The sequence below is a fragment of the Amblyomma maculatum genome, chromosome 8 (assembly GCF_055883805.1).
Source record: "Amblyomma maculatum isolate TAMU_Amacu chromosome 8, ASM5588380v1, whole genome shotgun sequence".
Taxonomy (NCBI): Eukaryota; Metazoa; Arthropoda; class Arachnida; order Ixodida; family Ixodidae; genus Amblyomma; species Amblyomma maculatum.
The window spans coordinates 110,800,932-110,815,416 of NC_139351.1; the positions used below are offsets into that span (position 1 = coordinate 110,800,932).

At 45.8% G+C, this 14,485-nt stretch overlaps 1 protein-coding gene across 7 annotated transcripts in view; it reads left to right on the forward strand.

Annotated features, from left to right (window-relative positions):
• Nucleotides 1–14,485, forward strand: part of p120ctn (adherens junction protein p120) — a 93,877-nt gene that overhangs the window by 72,230 nt on the left and 7,162 nt on the right. For all 7 annotated transcript variants that reach the window (XM_084577213.1, XM_084577217.1, XM_084577212.1 and 4 more), the window contains 7 exons: nucleotides 4,462–4,582; nucleotides 5,124–5,240; nucleotides 7,044–7,210; nucleotides 8,784–9,028; nucleotides 9,872–10,137; nucleotides 11,271–11,421; nucleotides 13,271–13,503. In XM_084577213.1, the coding sequence (XP_084433339.1) occupies nucleotides 4,462–4,582; nucleotides 5,124–5,240; nucleotides 7,044–7,210; nucleotides 8,784–9,028; nucleotides 9,872–10,137; nucleotides 11,271–11,421; nucleotides 13,271–13,503 (1,300 nt within the window). The remainder of the gene's footprint in view (nucleotides 1–4,461; nucleotides 4,583–5,123; nucleotides 5,241–7,043; nucleotides 7,211–8,783; nucleotides 9,029–9,871; nucleotides 10,138–11,270; nucleotides 11,422–13,270; nucleotides 13,504–14,485) is intronic.

Sequence of the window (14,485 nt, forward strand, 5' to 3'; positions counted from 1 at the left end):
CATAAAGATAAACTAGCAAGAGAAACTCTGGAATCTTTTTTCATAGAGTACCGCGGTGATAGCTGCATCAGTCGTCCGTCTGTGGTGGTGTTGTAGAAGAAATTGGACATTTTAAGGACTACTTATGTTGGCTGATAGTAGATAGCAGGTTGAAGATATGAACTTGTGCTCACTATGCATAGTGTTGTTGTGGACACATGAGTGTTGACACAGACTGCACTCGCAATTTCACCCTTCTAACATAATCAAGCATGGTGGCAACAGTTGCGGATTGTGTCTCTAGTCGCATCTTGCCAGGCACGGTTGATCATTTCGACTGCTCCTAGCAAATTTATCTTCAGCTCATCACTCACCCACAATTTCACCTACAAGCACTCAACGACGCACTTCCGGTAGCCTTGCTTGAATGCCTGTATGATTCCTTGATGAAGGGGCTGTAAAACTGCTGTGGCGTTTGATGGCAAGAATCGGAGCTCGATGTTTTTGAGCGAGACGCCGCAGTAGGGCGCTGAGCAGTTGTTGAGGAGGAGGCAAATCTTGTGTCTACTCGTTCAAAGTTCCTCATCCTGATCTGCAGCCAAGCCTCAAATAACGTCCTAGTCATCCAGGCCTTTGAATTTGACTTGTATGTAACTGGGGGCTAATTGCACCCTCGCAGGGACATCGGAGACTTGAACTTGCCAGTGACAAGCGGTCGCAACTTTGTAGACCCGTCCATGTTCGTCGTGAGAAAAACAGTGACTCGGGCCTTATTTATTTTGCCTCCATGGCACTTCTCATTTTTGAGCACCAATTTCCTACTGGGCAGTAGCTTCCAAAACAAAGTGTATTAAAAATGTTGCATGGCTCGTACCTCTCCTTCACACCATGCCATATGTCTTGCACCTGCTTCTCGGTGCCTGTTGTATCCATGGCATGGCTCTCACCTGTTATAGTAATATCTCGTTACAAGATAAACGGTTACAAGGGACACGCGGTTATAAGAGACACTTGAAATAGTTTGGTTGGTTTTCCTATGTTTGCCATGTTAACAACATTGCATACAAGAGACATAGTTACAAGAGAGACTCTGTTACTAAGGGCAACTTTTGAAGGTCCCTAAGGTAACTACTTAACTATCTAGAAGGGACACAATTTACCCAGGTATGCTGAAGCATACTTGACTCGTACAGCATAACTGGCTTGTACAAACTCGTAGGTGTGGCAGTTTAGATTCCCTTATCTAAATTTTGTTCCATATCAGTGTCGTTTTTTGTTGTATTATGTAAAGAATCAAGGAGTGCCTCCTCTTGACTGGGAAGTCAAAATGTCCCTGTTATCAGTGGCTGAAACAATGGGATATTTCGACTTGCAGTCAAGAAGAGGCACTCCTCACGTATTGTAACAAAAAAAAAGGACACTTATATGGAACAGAATTTAGATAAGGGAATCTAAAATACCACACATATGAGTTGGTAACAATTTTCGGTTACAAGAGACATCTTTTTCAGGTCGCTTGGATGTTTCTTGTAATGAGGTTTTACTGTACCACTTTTCCAGTGATAGAGTAGCAGTCCTTCAATCATTGGAGCCAACCACTTCCAGCTGTAAACTCCTTGATGTCCAGGATGCAGGCGAAATCTTTTGCCTTCTGTTGCAGCATGGGGCTGGAGACTGGTAGATTTCATGCCTGGGTGTCCAAAAACAATTGATGTAGGGCTTTCTCCGCTTTGTCGTGAGCCGGCTTGCGGAGGCAACAGCCATCAGCTTTTGGGTGGTCCTCTGCATTGTCTCTGATGGCAGACTCGGTTTTCAGGATGGTGCTCAACGTGATCCTTGGAATTTTAAAATACATTGCAATGTCCGACTTTTTTTCGCCACGCTCGACGCGGCACTTTACCTCAAGCTTGTCGGAAAGGGGCAGAGCTTGCCGCTGCTTCATTGTCATTTTGCAGAAACATCGACAATGTAGCTACGACCGAAGTCTTATGAACAGCACAGCAGCACACTAGAGGGGCACGCAAAGTTGCAAACACAAAGAAAGCACGGAGGACGCGGCACATATAATACCGTATTTACTCGCATAATCCTCGCACTTTTTTTCGCAGAAAATCGGTGCGAAGTTAGGGGGTGCGATAATTACGCGGGGAAAATTTTTGAACAATGCTTTGGAGTGCTGAAAGCAAATGTAAATAGGCTGTGAACTGGGGTTCTCAAGCCAGCTATTGTAAATTTAACCAAAACTTCAATTGCAAGCAGGACTTACGTTTGTAATAAAACCACAGAGACGACAAACACTAGCTGCAGAAACACTTTATTTGCGAAGGCTGGCCGCCCGCAACATCACCATCACTCACAGTCCGCGGAGTCCACGTCGACATTGCCATCGCTATCGCTGGTCGCTGCTTCGTCGGCTTCCTCAGCTTCACCCTCTTCATCTTCGTCCCACACCAAGTGGTCTTCTGTCGCGTCCAGGGCGTTGGAAATGCCAGTTTTCTTGAAACTCTTCACGACCACGTCAGCGCCAATCATGCTCCATGCATCTGCTACCCAGCTGCACAGCAGCTCCACAGATGAACCGCGTGGCCCACCCGTTACTTGCCCGGAAATGTTGCGCCGAGATGCCTTCTTTCCTTGCAATTACGCGCGCCTGGTTCCGCATCTATTGACACGGCGCAACCATCCGCCCGTAGAGCCTTAATGTAGTCCAGGAGTGCAGTTTCAACCCCAGGAAACTTTCCCGTCTTCGGACCACGGAAGGCACGCCGAGTCTTGCTGGTTGCCTTGAGCTTGTCGTGCTGCCGTCTCCAGTAGCGGACACAAAACTCGTTGACTCCGAAGTGTCTGCTGGCAGCGCGGTTGCCGTGCTCCAAAGCGTACTCGACAGCTTTTAGCTTAAAGGCAGCGGTGTAGCTTGCGTATCGCCCCATGGCGAAGCGGCACCGAGAGCACGGTGACAAAAGTAGCACGCACTGAGCGAGGCCTACGAAAGTCTTCGCAAAATGGCAGAACTATGCGCGGAACTCGGGAGAACGTGCGGCGGTACCAGCGGAACAAAACTGACGAAACACCTTGACGTTTCCTTCTCGAGGCGCTCGGAGTGGTCGGAGCTGGTGATGATGATCGTCGGTTGGGTGGGGTAGCGCCTCCTGGTAGCGCACGTACCTAACGGGGCCAGCTAGTTTCAGTAGCACTTGAAAGATGGCGCTCGCTACACATAGTTGACTGCCGCGGTGCAACATGTCGACTCTCGCGGCAGTGATGTTGGGGATGCGATGATTATGCGAGGAAAAAAAAAATTCCAATTTTCGATAGGCAATGTGGGGGGTGCGAGCATTATGCGAGTAAATACGGTACTGCCTTCTCCTTCTCCCGTCATTAGAGGCGCGATAGGCCCAGAGCTGTTCGCACATACTTGATCACGTGGTAGACAGCTGCCGAATAGGAATGTTGCAGAGTGAAGCTGGCACTGGAAGCTGGCAGAGTGAAGCTGGCGGAATTTAAAGCCACTCCCGGTCTCGCTTTGGCAGGCCCGTACATTTTGTTTTGTTTTCTCTATAGTCGCAACAACAACATTTCATGGAAGCACTGGCAGGTAGCATGGCAGCCCAGAGGATAGCTGGAGCCGTCCCAGAAGTGCATTGGTGGGCATTTGGGGACCAATTGCACACGCTCGGATTTCACTATGTCCAGTGTTTAGTTTGTCATAAAAAGTACATTTTACATCCATAATGTTAAAAGAACTTTGAGTATTCGTTGTATTCTGGTTCGACTGTAGCACCGATATCTGCCAATCTCTGCTCCGCGATAATGCATGTCGTCATGTCGTGTCAGTTGAATATGCAGCCCTGGAGTTTCCTCAAGTCAACGAGTGGGTTCAATTTGCAATAGGGCATCTTTGAGTTGTGGGAGACAGCTCGTGGCACACAGTGCACACACGGTGTTGAGATCTAACCACGCTGGATCTTCCCCAGCACATGCGCAGTGGAGCCATGTCTTTTTCAGTGGGGCAAGAAAGGTTCCCCTTTGAAAAACATTCTCCCGCAGGACAGCATTTCAACAGATCTTCACGATGGTGCGCAGAAGCCATTTTGTGAAGGCGTGTGTTAGATGCTTTTTGATCCTGGATGGTGCCGCACTTATGCTGTGTGATTTATTGTGCAGTGTTGCTGAGGTTTACAGTTGCTGCAAAAACTCTTCTAGCTGAAGGGCACTCAGAACAGTTACGTTAGGCTGACTTTCTGTAGATCGAATCTTATGGGAAGCCAACTAATGAGTCATATTGTTCGTCTTAACCAAGTGTAGCTATGCATGAAGCAAACCACTTTTAATCTTGGATCATGTTTAGATGCACTTCTCATAATCGAAACTTCTCGTAATTCAGGCACCGGTCTTCTGGTCATTTTAAGTTTGAATCAAAGACAACATGAAAGTGCAGCAGGGCACCATTGGACTGCCTTTCCATCTCTGTGGCTGTTGCAGAGCTTTGGGCGGCATCCCCCTCTTGATTGAGCTCCTCAACCAGGATTTCCCGGAGATTCAGAGGAATGCCTGTGGAGCCCTTAGGAACCTCTCTTACGGTCGGCAAAATGATGAAAACAAGGTGGGTTCTCCGGAAACTTTAGAGGTGTGCCATTTGCACGTGCCTAGCATTTTGTGGTGCAAGTAACTGCATCCATTTTAAATGCAAATGTTTATACTGGGGGGCGCAGTCGTGTCCATCCGGCTCGCTCTGTCGTTCCCTCGTTTTACATGTCTACAATGCAGCAAGTTCACCAGCTGTGTACTGCAGTAGGGCACCATGTCAGCAATGTTTAGTTAACCTGTTTGTTTACTCTAGTCACTGGTGTAAAATATCAGTAATGTGCCTTTTTATTATTCTTTTTTTTTTTAATTGTAAAGCAGCTCATTGTGATGCTCATATACTGTTTTCATGTTTTTCTTACCCGGGGTATAATGTATGCTGTATTGTTTGTTAGAGTTGACTGGGCCTGGTCAAGATGTTTCACCATAGCTTTTAGCCCAATATTCTTTTTTCATCTCTCACAGTGTTGATGCTGCTCAAAGTAACTTGAGACACCATTGTCTGTTTTAGCACCTAATTGAAATTGATGTGCTTGCTCCCCTGTTGTTATAACGTGCAGCGGGCCATCCGCAACGCGGGTGGCATACCTGCCCTGGTGCGTCTTCTTCGAAAGACCCCTGACAATGAAATTCGTGAGCTGGTGACCGGTGTTCTATGGAACCTCTCTTCCTGTGAGGTGGGTCACCAACTTCTTTTGTAGGAATACATTTTTATTGATTTACTGCCTTCAGGCATTATGTATTTAATTTGTAATTTCTGTAATTGGGACAGAGCTCTTGAAGGGCTGAAAATTATGAAAAAAAGTGACTTTTTGAAAATGACATTTTGAAAACATACAGCCCATCCTCTACATACCCTCTAATTTATTAATTTTCTTGGTGATTCATACCACTTTATAAGGTGCAAAGGAGCCGAATAAATCCCATCTCAGTTCATTTTTTCTCATTTTCTCAAAACAAATTATTGATGGTTTGCTAGTTTACAAGAAAGATATCTTTGCATCTAGAGGTTATAAAAGCACATATTTTATTGCAGAATTCTCCTGGGTGATGAAACTGCACAATGCCTTTTTTTTTTTTTAATGCAAAGCAAGAACATACAAAAAAATAAGCAAGCATAAAATAAGAAATTTGTTTCCATCATTGTATTGTTTAATCGCCCAGGTGGATGCTACAATAAAAAATATGCCTTTACATGCAAAAATATAAGCAAGCATGAAATAAGAAATCTGTTCCTAACAATTTAATCACCTAGGAGGATACTCCAATGAAAAAAAATGTGCCTTTATCTCGTCTAGATGCTCATCTAGTGGCTCATCAACTGTTATTTCTTACATCGAACTTCAACATGTTGTTAAATGACTAATATTGCTTTGATCAAAAATGTAGTTCCTACTTTGTATTCCTCATTTATATATACTATCTAGCTGCATGTTAATGATAGTTTTCTAATTGGTGGATTATTTTCTGTGTCTATAAACAAATGAGTGAAAATGTCAAATAATTTGTCATATCAGAAAAGTAATCGCATACTTTAAATCAGCACAAAGAACTGATTAAGGCTATGCATTCAAGAAAAATGTTCCAAGAGCCCTGTCCCCCTTGAATCTAAACTTTTTTAGATAATCTTTTAATGGGTAAAGTCACTTGGACCAGCTCCGGGGCTGCCGAGAGGTGGCGCCTGGTATGTCCTCACTCCCAATAACTTTCATTAAGGGGCACCGAGGGCAACTCGATCAAGTGTTTGTTTTGCGTGAAAATAGTTTGTACAGCCCTTTCTGGCTGTTTCAACTTTTTTCTGGTTGTAAAAGAGGTCTTTATTGCCAAGAAAGTTGTGCCTAGAAGCTAAGCATACACAGCTGGTCTAATTGGTTCCGGATAGTACTATGAAACATCATTCCAGTGCGCATAAAATGCAAGACGAAGAGAGGGCAGACACCACAACACTGGTATCCACCCTCTCTTTGTGGTGTCTGCCCTCTCTGTGTCTCTGTTTGTGTGTGCTTGAATGACGTTTCATAATGTTGTTGAGAAGTGTTTGTTCTCCCACCATTTGTGCCATGAAGGCATAGCAGAGCTCCTTGATCACTGCTGGGATGGGAATAGTAGTGCAGCCTAAGCTCTTTGGGAGTTGCATTATTGTAAAATTGGTAAAAACGTCCCAGCAGTCGTGTACAGTAGCTGCAGGTGGTGCAACCTGCATTTCATTCTTCATCCTTCCTAGCTTATAAAAGCTGCTTGCCATTAGAGTGTGGCATTTTGTTGACATAGGCAAACTTCATTTTGCCCTCATCGTCTCCCCATAATGATTACATTGATGAATGGTGCAAGCAAGACGCGAACAAAGGGTCTTACACATTTGTGCAGTGTGTTCTAAATCAGTGGACGCCTTACTCGTGAACTTCCCTGTGTGGAACGTATGCAGTGGCTTTGTGTGTGGGCCTTGCATTGTTTTGACTCTCATTGGCGGGGATGTGCAGGAGCTGAAGCGGCCCATCATAGATGATGCGCTACAGGTGCTGGTGAACCATGTGATCATCCCCTTGTCCGGCTGGGATCGCAACCGCGACAGGGGTGGTGGTGACCACACCAAACCCCAGGAGATCTACTGGACCATTGTGTTCCGCAACGCCAACGGGGTCCTGCGGTGAGTCATTGCCTGGCGTGTTGCGACAGGCTTTTTGCCATGAAAAACCACGCCAGCCTGCAGTGCAGACAGCACTGCAGGCTGGCGTGGTTGTATCCACCTAGAATGGCCATGGCACTGGCAGCACCATTTGCTGGACAGCATTCCAGTGGTGTGCTTTGGCTTGTGTTTGGAGTCAACCTTTTCTTCTTCTTCTTCCCCTTTTTTTCCCCCCCCTCTCTAGTTCAGTGGAACATCAGTAAACATGGATTGCCATGTAGAATTCGCCTACACTGCTAAATGATTTATTATTCAATTTTTTCTCTCTTGCTTTAGTTCCAACTGCCAAACGGTGGCCGTGACACTACAGGCGAGTTGAGGAATTGTGTAATAGCTATTTCTTCATTTATTGTTCTGGTTGTTTGGGTAGGCCAGCATAACAATTGCAGCGACAACGAGGCTAACGCATCGCAATTTTTGTGTATACAAATGTATGTAACATGTTTCTTTACAAGAAAGCGGGGTCGCACAGTATTGCTTTCATGTACACCATGAAGAACAGTGGAGAAGCTGCTTGCGGAGCACTGTTTCTTAGAGGGAAGCTTTCTTGCTGATGCAGAAAAGGTAGGACATTGTCATGTCTGTGCTGGCAGAGATCTAACATAATCACATTTCGACACTTCACGGGCTGCCCACCATGGACACATCCTCCCTCAAACTTCTTCATTCTGTAGTGCATTCTTCCAATTTCCTTTCAGAGCATATCTTGTTTTCAGAACCATCTGCAACTAGGAGCCATCATAATATCAATGTACAACCTTTTTTTGCCCGTACAAACGCTTTCAAATAGTTTCTTTCTTCTTACTGTGGAGAGTTGGAACTCCTTACATGGAAACATCCATTCGTCATCAACTTCTGAATTTGCATCAGCAATTTAGTCGTAGCATCAGAAGGTATTATGTGTTGTGATAATATTTTTTGTTGTTATTATATGTCTTTGATGTACTGAATTGTATGAAATTTTGTATGCCCACTCCTGCTATAGAGCTTAATTGGGCTACAGTATTTTCAAATAAATAAATAAATATAAAGAAAGTGCACCCAGTCATTGAAAACCCTGGAACAGCATTTTTCAACTTACACGGCTTTGCAGCACATGCTATTGCAATGCGGAGGTGGCCAGATGTCGGCATGGCAAACAATGCCTGTGCAGTACAAAGTGGCACGTAGTATGCCTTGCTTGTGGAATGGGAAACAGTTATGCTGCAGGTGGAGTGAGAGGCACAGGGAAACATTGCTGGGCACCTTCAAAGTACTCAGGGCACCTTGAAAAGCAAGCATTAGAAAGGCAAAAGCAATAGCAGCCACTGTAGGATACATTCGTTAGTTTAGGCTGTATAAAATCAATTGAATAACACGAACTACCGGGCTAGTTGGTTGTGATACAGATAAAATAAATTGCCCTGCCTGCAACCGTAGGATACAGTGGAAATTATGTGGTTGGTGACAGTGACTGGTAGACTTCTTTTCCGTGTGCGCTATTGTCCTGGGTGCATTGAGTGCAGTGCTGGCCCCACCCATCTTCCCTTGCCAGAAATGTGAGCTCAGCCGGAGAGTACGCCCGGCGGAAACTGCGTGAATGTGAGGGCCTCTGTGATGCTCTTCTGCACCTGATGCGGACTGCGGTGCGGAAGAACGACATGGACAACAAGAGTGTGGAGAATTGCGTGTGCACCCTGCGGAACCTGTCCTACCGCTGCCAGGAAGTGGAGGACCCAGAGTACGACAAGCACGCCCCGGCACCCACGCCTTCACGGGCCACAGGTGCTGCTATCAAAGGTCAGACGCTCCGCTCATTGTTTTACACCTGAGGGCTCACTCTAATTTGGGGGCCTTCATATTAAGTTCCACAGCCCTTGGCTGCCATGGACAGCTTTTTGTGTCCTTCAGGCACCTATATTTGTGTGTGCCTCATTTCCCCATCAATCTTCAGCCCATTTCACTTTGGTACTTGCAGCACTGTATTTACTCGCCGGAGCTTGTTTCCCACCTCTTACAGCAAGAAATCATTATTTATTGAATTGGGGTATTTTTCGAAGTGTTTCATAGCTGCATGTTCTTTATCGTGTGCGTGTTACACAGGTTGGAGTGAAAGATGTGGGGTTGTAATAGGAGAAGTATATATGTTTTCCTTACTTATTCATGGCTTGCTGGTGAACCACCATTTCATGGTCGGATGCAATACCGAGTGCACACAGACAACTGGGGTCTATGCTCTTGGGAATAATGTGTGCTGAAACCAAACAACACCGGCTAGCAACAAGCACGCCAAGAAATGTAGGTCGTCTTGACTCACCAGCAAGGTTACAAGGGAATGTTTCCCCGTGCTAAGGCAGGAAACACGCTCCGAGGCCGGATGGGACGAGATGCCAAAGAATTTGCATCTTCCTTCTGTTTTTCTGTTTTTAAAATGCATCCAAATCTCTAGATTTTGGGGAAAATACAACATATTTTGGCAAAACAAAAAGAAAGGGACCTTTCAAGGAATCATGTCATGAAGGAATCCGTCCGACTCAAGCTGTGACAAAAAGTTTTTTTTAGCTTGGAAATGAGGGATTTGGGCAACAGGCTGCGGCTCTTCCTGCGACTGTTGTCTTCACCTCTGTTGTTGTGGGGCTGCAGTGGGTGACAGTTTAGGCTGTTTTGGAGCCAAGAAGAAGAAGGAGGCCCTGGAGAAGCAGAAGAAGGAGTCCTCCGGATCGGCTCTGGCATCAGCCTCAGCCAGCGCGACCTCCCGGCCCCAGACCGATCCCCCTTCAGGCATGGAGCTCCTCTGGCAACCTGAGGTGGTGCAGCCGTACCTGGCACTGCTCTCCGAATGTTCCAATCCGGAGACGTTGGAAGCTGCGGCCGGAGCCATCCAGAACCTGGCCGCGTGCTACTGGCAGGTGGGAGACTGCGACATGCAGTGGCATGTTTCTGCTCGTTTTTGCTTTGAGACATTAGTGTAGCTGTACTTCTGCATTGGCTCTTTTAGCGTTTCTGTGGTTCACGGTGACCACTGAAATCAGAATCTGAACACATAACTATACTCCATCTCATGAGTTGCTCGCAGCTCTGTGAAGGTTACATCTATCTGAGCCAGTCAGAACGGTGCATTTCATAAATGTGTTCCCCTGCAGCCATCATCCCGTGACTGGTGGCTCCATCTCTGGGAAGGAAAAGGAACTAATGCACAGCTGCTGCACGTAGGAGCCATCAGCCAACTGGGTGGATATTATGTATACGAATTCATGGTGGCGTAGCACTTCAGAGCATGCTTCCACAGTGCTGCGTTCGTGCAGATTTTTTCTGCTGATTTGACCAGCGAATGAAATGCTCAAGCTTTCAAAAGCAAAAGGAAATACTTTCTTTCTAATTGCTGCAATAACTGTTTAAAAATCTAGCTCAACGCTGCGCAAGTATTTCAGGGACTCCTGAAGAGACCTGTAAAAACGTATATGACAGGTGTAACTTTAAGCGACAGGAAGCGTGCAGTGTGGGTCAGAGGTCAAACTTGAGTTAATGACATTCTAGTGGAAATCGGGAAGAAGAAATTTGCTTGGGCCGGCCATGTAAAGTAAAGAAAGGATAACCAATGGCTGCTAAGGGTAACAAATTTTAGGTGGATGGATGAGATTAAAGGTCACGTGGAAGTCACGTGGATGCAGCCAGCACAGGACCGGGTGTATTGGAGCGATGTAACAATAGTCATGCTGGTACTGATTATTTGAAAGCAGAAACTGTCATGTGTGTCCAGTTTGAGCGCAGTTCGAGCTTCTGTGCTGCTAACATGATCTAAAGGGGCAATGTAAGAATGCACCCGGTCTAACCCACACCCATTGAGGCGCTTCCAGAAAATGGGCCCTAGTGCTGATCAGCTTGCACCAAAACCTTACTGAACATTACACGAGCTGTGGTCTTCCATTTCTGTCCCACCCGTTTAGGCTGCGCGCAGTGGGTGGCCCTACCCAAAGTGCTGGGAATTTCTCGCTCGAGTATTGTGGCTAACAAAATTTCCACTGCTTGCATGCACCTGCAGCCGAGCATAGACATCAGGGCAGCCGTGAGGAAGGATCGGGGCCTGCCGGTGCTGGTGGAGCTCCTCCGTATGGAGGTGGACAGGGTGGTGTGTGCAGTTGCCACGGCACTGCGCAATCTTGCCATGGACCAGCGAAACAAGGAGCTCATCGGTGAGTTGTGTGTAGTAGTGATGATTGCATTGCCGTATAAGTGATCAGTCAGAAGATGATTGTCATGTTTTGCAACATTCTCTAGTATAGCATTCAGCTTTACAAAGATGTATTACACTTTGCTTAATTTTTCGTTGTATGGCGGACATATAATCACTGTTCCGGTTTATTGGGAGGACTGCTAGCAAATTTTATGACCATAGATTTTTATTACGACTACTCTGTATAGAGTCTTGCCCTAGGTACCTTAAATAATTGGAATTGGCCATTTTTCTTGCATTGCAGTCATAAAAGCAGCTAGCCCGCTACAACAAATGTCGCTTCAATGAAATTTTCTATTCCCCGTCAGCTTGCCATAGAAAATAATGGAAGATACTTTTTCTTCTTCTTCTTTTTTTTTTTTTTTTTTTTTCGATATTTATTGCCTCAGGGCATCAGTAGGTTATGAGATGAAGGATGGATAAATGATTAAATGAATGGAAAAAGGTTGGCTGATTTTATGAAGTCCAGAAGTGAGCGATGATGAGGTCCCTGCATCCAAGTGACGTATGAGGCAGGATTGGTTGCTGAAAGGCCAGCTATGCTCAGGTGCCGGATTCGTGTTGGCTTGAGTGCTGGGCAGTCCCACAGCAAGTAGTGGATGTCGGCCTCGACATCTTCGTTGTTACAGATCGGGCATCCTGGGCGAGGATATAAGTGTTGGAAGTATGACCACGTCCTAGTTACAGCTGGTGTAAGGGCAACACCGACCCGGATCCTCCTAAGCGCAACCTCCTCTGCACGGGTTGGACCGCGGGGAAGGGATATCGCACACGGAGGGATAAGTGCACGTGTACGGCGCCGGAGGAGGATACTTCTCGCCACAACGAACGATTTTTAGGGCACATTTCTGGTTAACTGAATATTTTGCTATGTGAGGCTAGATTCAAAAATGTATTTGTCAATAAAATAATCACATCGCCACCGATATGTATGTGGACTCCAATAGGTCCACACTCCTTTGCTTCACCGAAAACCTTTCGTTTGAATCGATTGTGCCCCTACTGACCCACGCATTCAGGAGCACGTGAAGACCATCATTACTTGGTGGCGATGGTGGTTGGGCTGGCTGCTTTGGAAGAAGATGCAGGTGTAACTGATGCCATTTTCTTCTGGACCAGAGTCGCAATCAATAAGTATCTTGTAGCACCACTATCTTCACTAAATGTAAATAAGTCACATTTTTCGACTGTGTAATCCAATCTGATAATGCTTGGGGCTGATTTCACCAAGCAAAATTTTTCACGCGCCCCATCAGTTTTGCTTTGGGAGGTTCAGCTATAATATCTGCAGAGGAAGACGGTGCATGAGGTGCCACCATACAAAACGTTGTTAGTGGTTCAGCAGTTGTAACTAGAAGTAGAGTGGCAAGCCTTGTGACAACATGAGCAAATTAAGCTATGCAAGCTGGCACGAGGGTCATCCAAGTTGTGATACCATTGCTTGGATTCTGTTTGTGCGGGAATGACTGAGTAGTTGTGTCAATCGCCTGCCCATCAATTAATTGCCTGCCCATTGATTTTGTGAGGGATCACGCCAGTGGGTATTGCTTTGATGAGAACAATACTAGGTTCATTATGCAGCTGCGTTAGGGGCAAAACATGTCTAAAAAATCTAAAAAGGAGAAGGATATTTCTTGCTTTGTAAAGTGGGTGTTGTGGCATGAATTGAAGCTTGATGTGTGCTGTGTTAGAGGAGGACCAGCTGCATCCAAATATTCATCCCGCGTTTGCAGGCAAGCAAGAAACCCATAACGTGGCCATACTAGCTAGGCAGTGCATGTGAAGGAACTCCTCCCCTTTTGTTGCAGGCAAATATGCCATGAGCGACCTGGTGCAGAAGTTACCCAATGGCAATCCCCAGCACGACATGGGCACATCTGACGACACCATCGCGGCAGTGCTTGCGACACTCAACGAAGTGATAGTGCGCAACAGTGACTTTGCGCGCTCCCTTCTGGAGGCAGGTGGCGTCACTCGGCTAACCTACATCACCAAACAGAAAGGCCGCTTCTCCGCACGTGTCGTCAAATTCACCTCCCAGGTGCGTGGCATTCACTCATTGCAAAGGTGGCATCTGATGATTTCTCTGGCCTCATTATTCTGTGTGAACCCTCTTTTGAGCTTGTGGCCCTTGTGCAGTTTTGTGCTATGGGACCTCCTTCTGTGTAGCACCTCTTGTGTGTATTTCAAGCAGCAAGTAAAAATCTACTCTTGGCTCTGAGTTGTTATCTAAAATGTCAGTTAAGAGGAACAAGATCAAGTGAGTAGACAAGATTGGGAAGTGTTCTGGGGCATGTACAGGAATGAATGGTGATTATTGGGAGCCTGCAGTGGGCAAAACGTGTCCTGTAATAAAGGGGCTTCGTATTCGTGCTCTCTGTGTGCTGGCATTTCACCACTGCCACACCCTTTGGCATCGCTTTTTTTTTTTTTTTCTTTCCTTCAGCTGCAGAGCATTCAGCTGTGGTACTTTACACATCTTGAGAAAAGCAGTTTGAGAAAAGTGGTTAGCGGGGGTTATAAAGCTTTCTGTGAGCTAAAAACTGTTATAATTTAAAAAAACACACACACACACACACACACACACACACACACACACAAAAAAAACAAAGGGTTCCAGCAGGGCTATCAAAACCTGCTACCCACACAGTGAAAATTTGTCATCCGAATATGTCTACTTAGGACAGGTAGTAACCGCAGATCCGGACCATGAAAAGGAAATAACAAGAAGAATAAGATTAGGATGGAGCGCATTTAGCAAGCACTCGCAGATTATGACTAGCAGCTTATCGGTATCGCTCAAGAGGAAAGTATACAACAGTTGCATCTTGCCTGTACTCACCTATGGAGTGGAGGCTAACCAAGAGAGGTCTACTTAAGTTGAGGACAAGCCAGAGGGCTATGGAACGAAAAATGGTAGGAGTAACATTAAGAGATAGGAAGCGTGCAGAGTGGATCAGAGAAATAACTCAAGTTACCGACATTCTAGTGGAAATTAAGAAGAAGAAATGGGCATGGGCAGG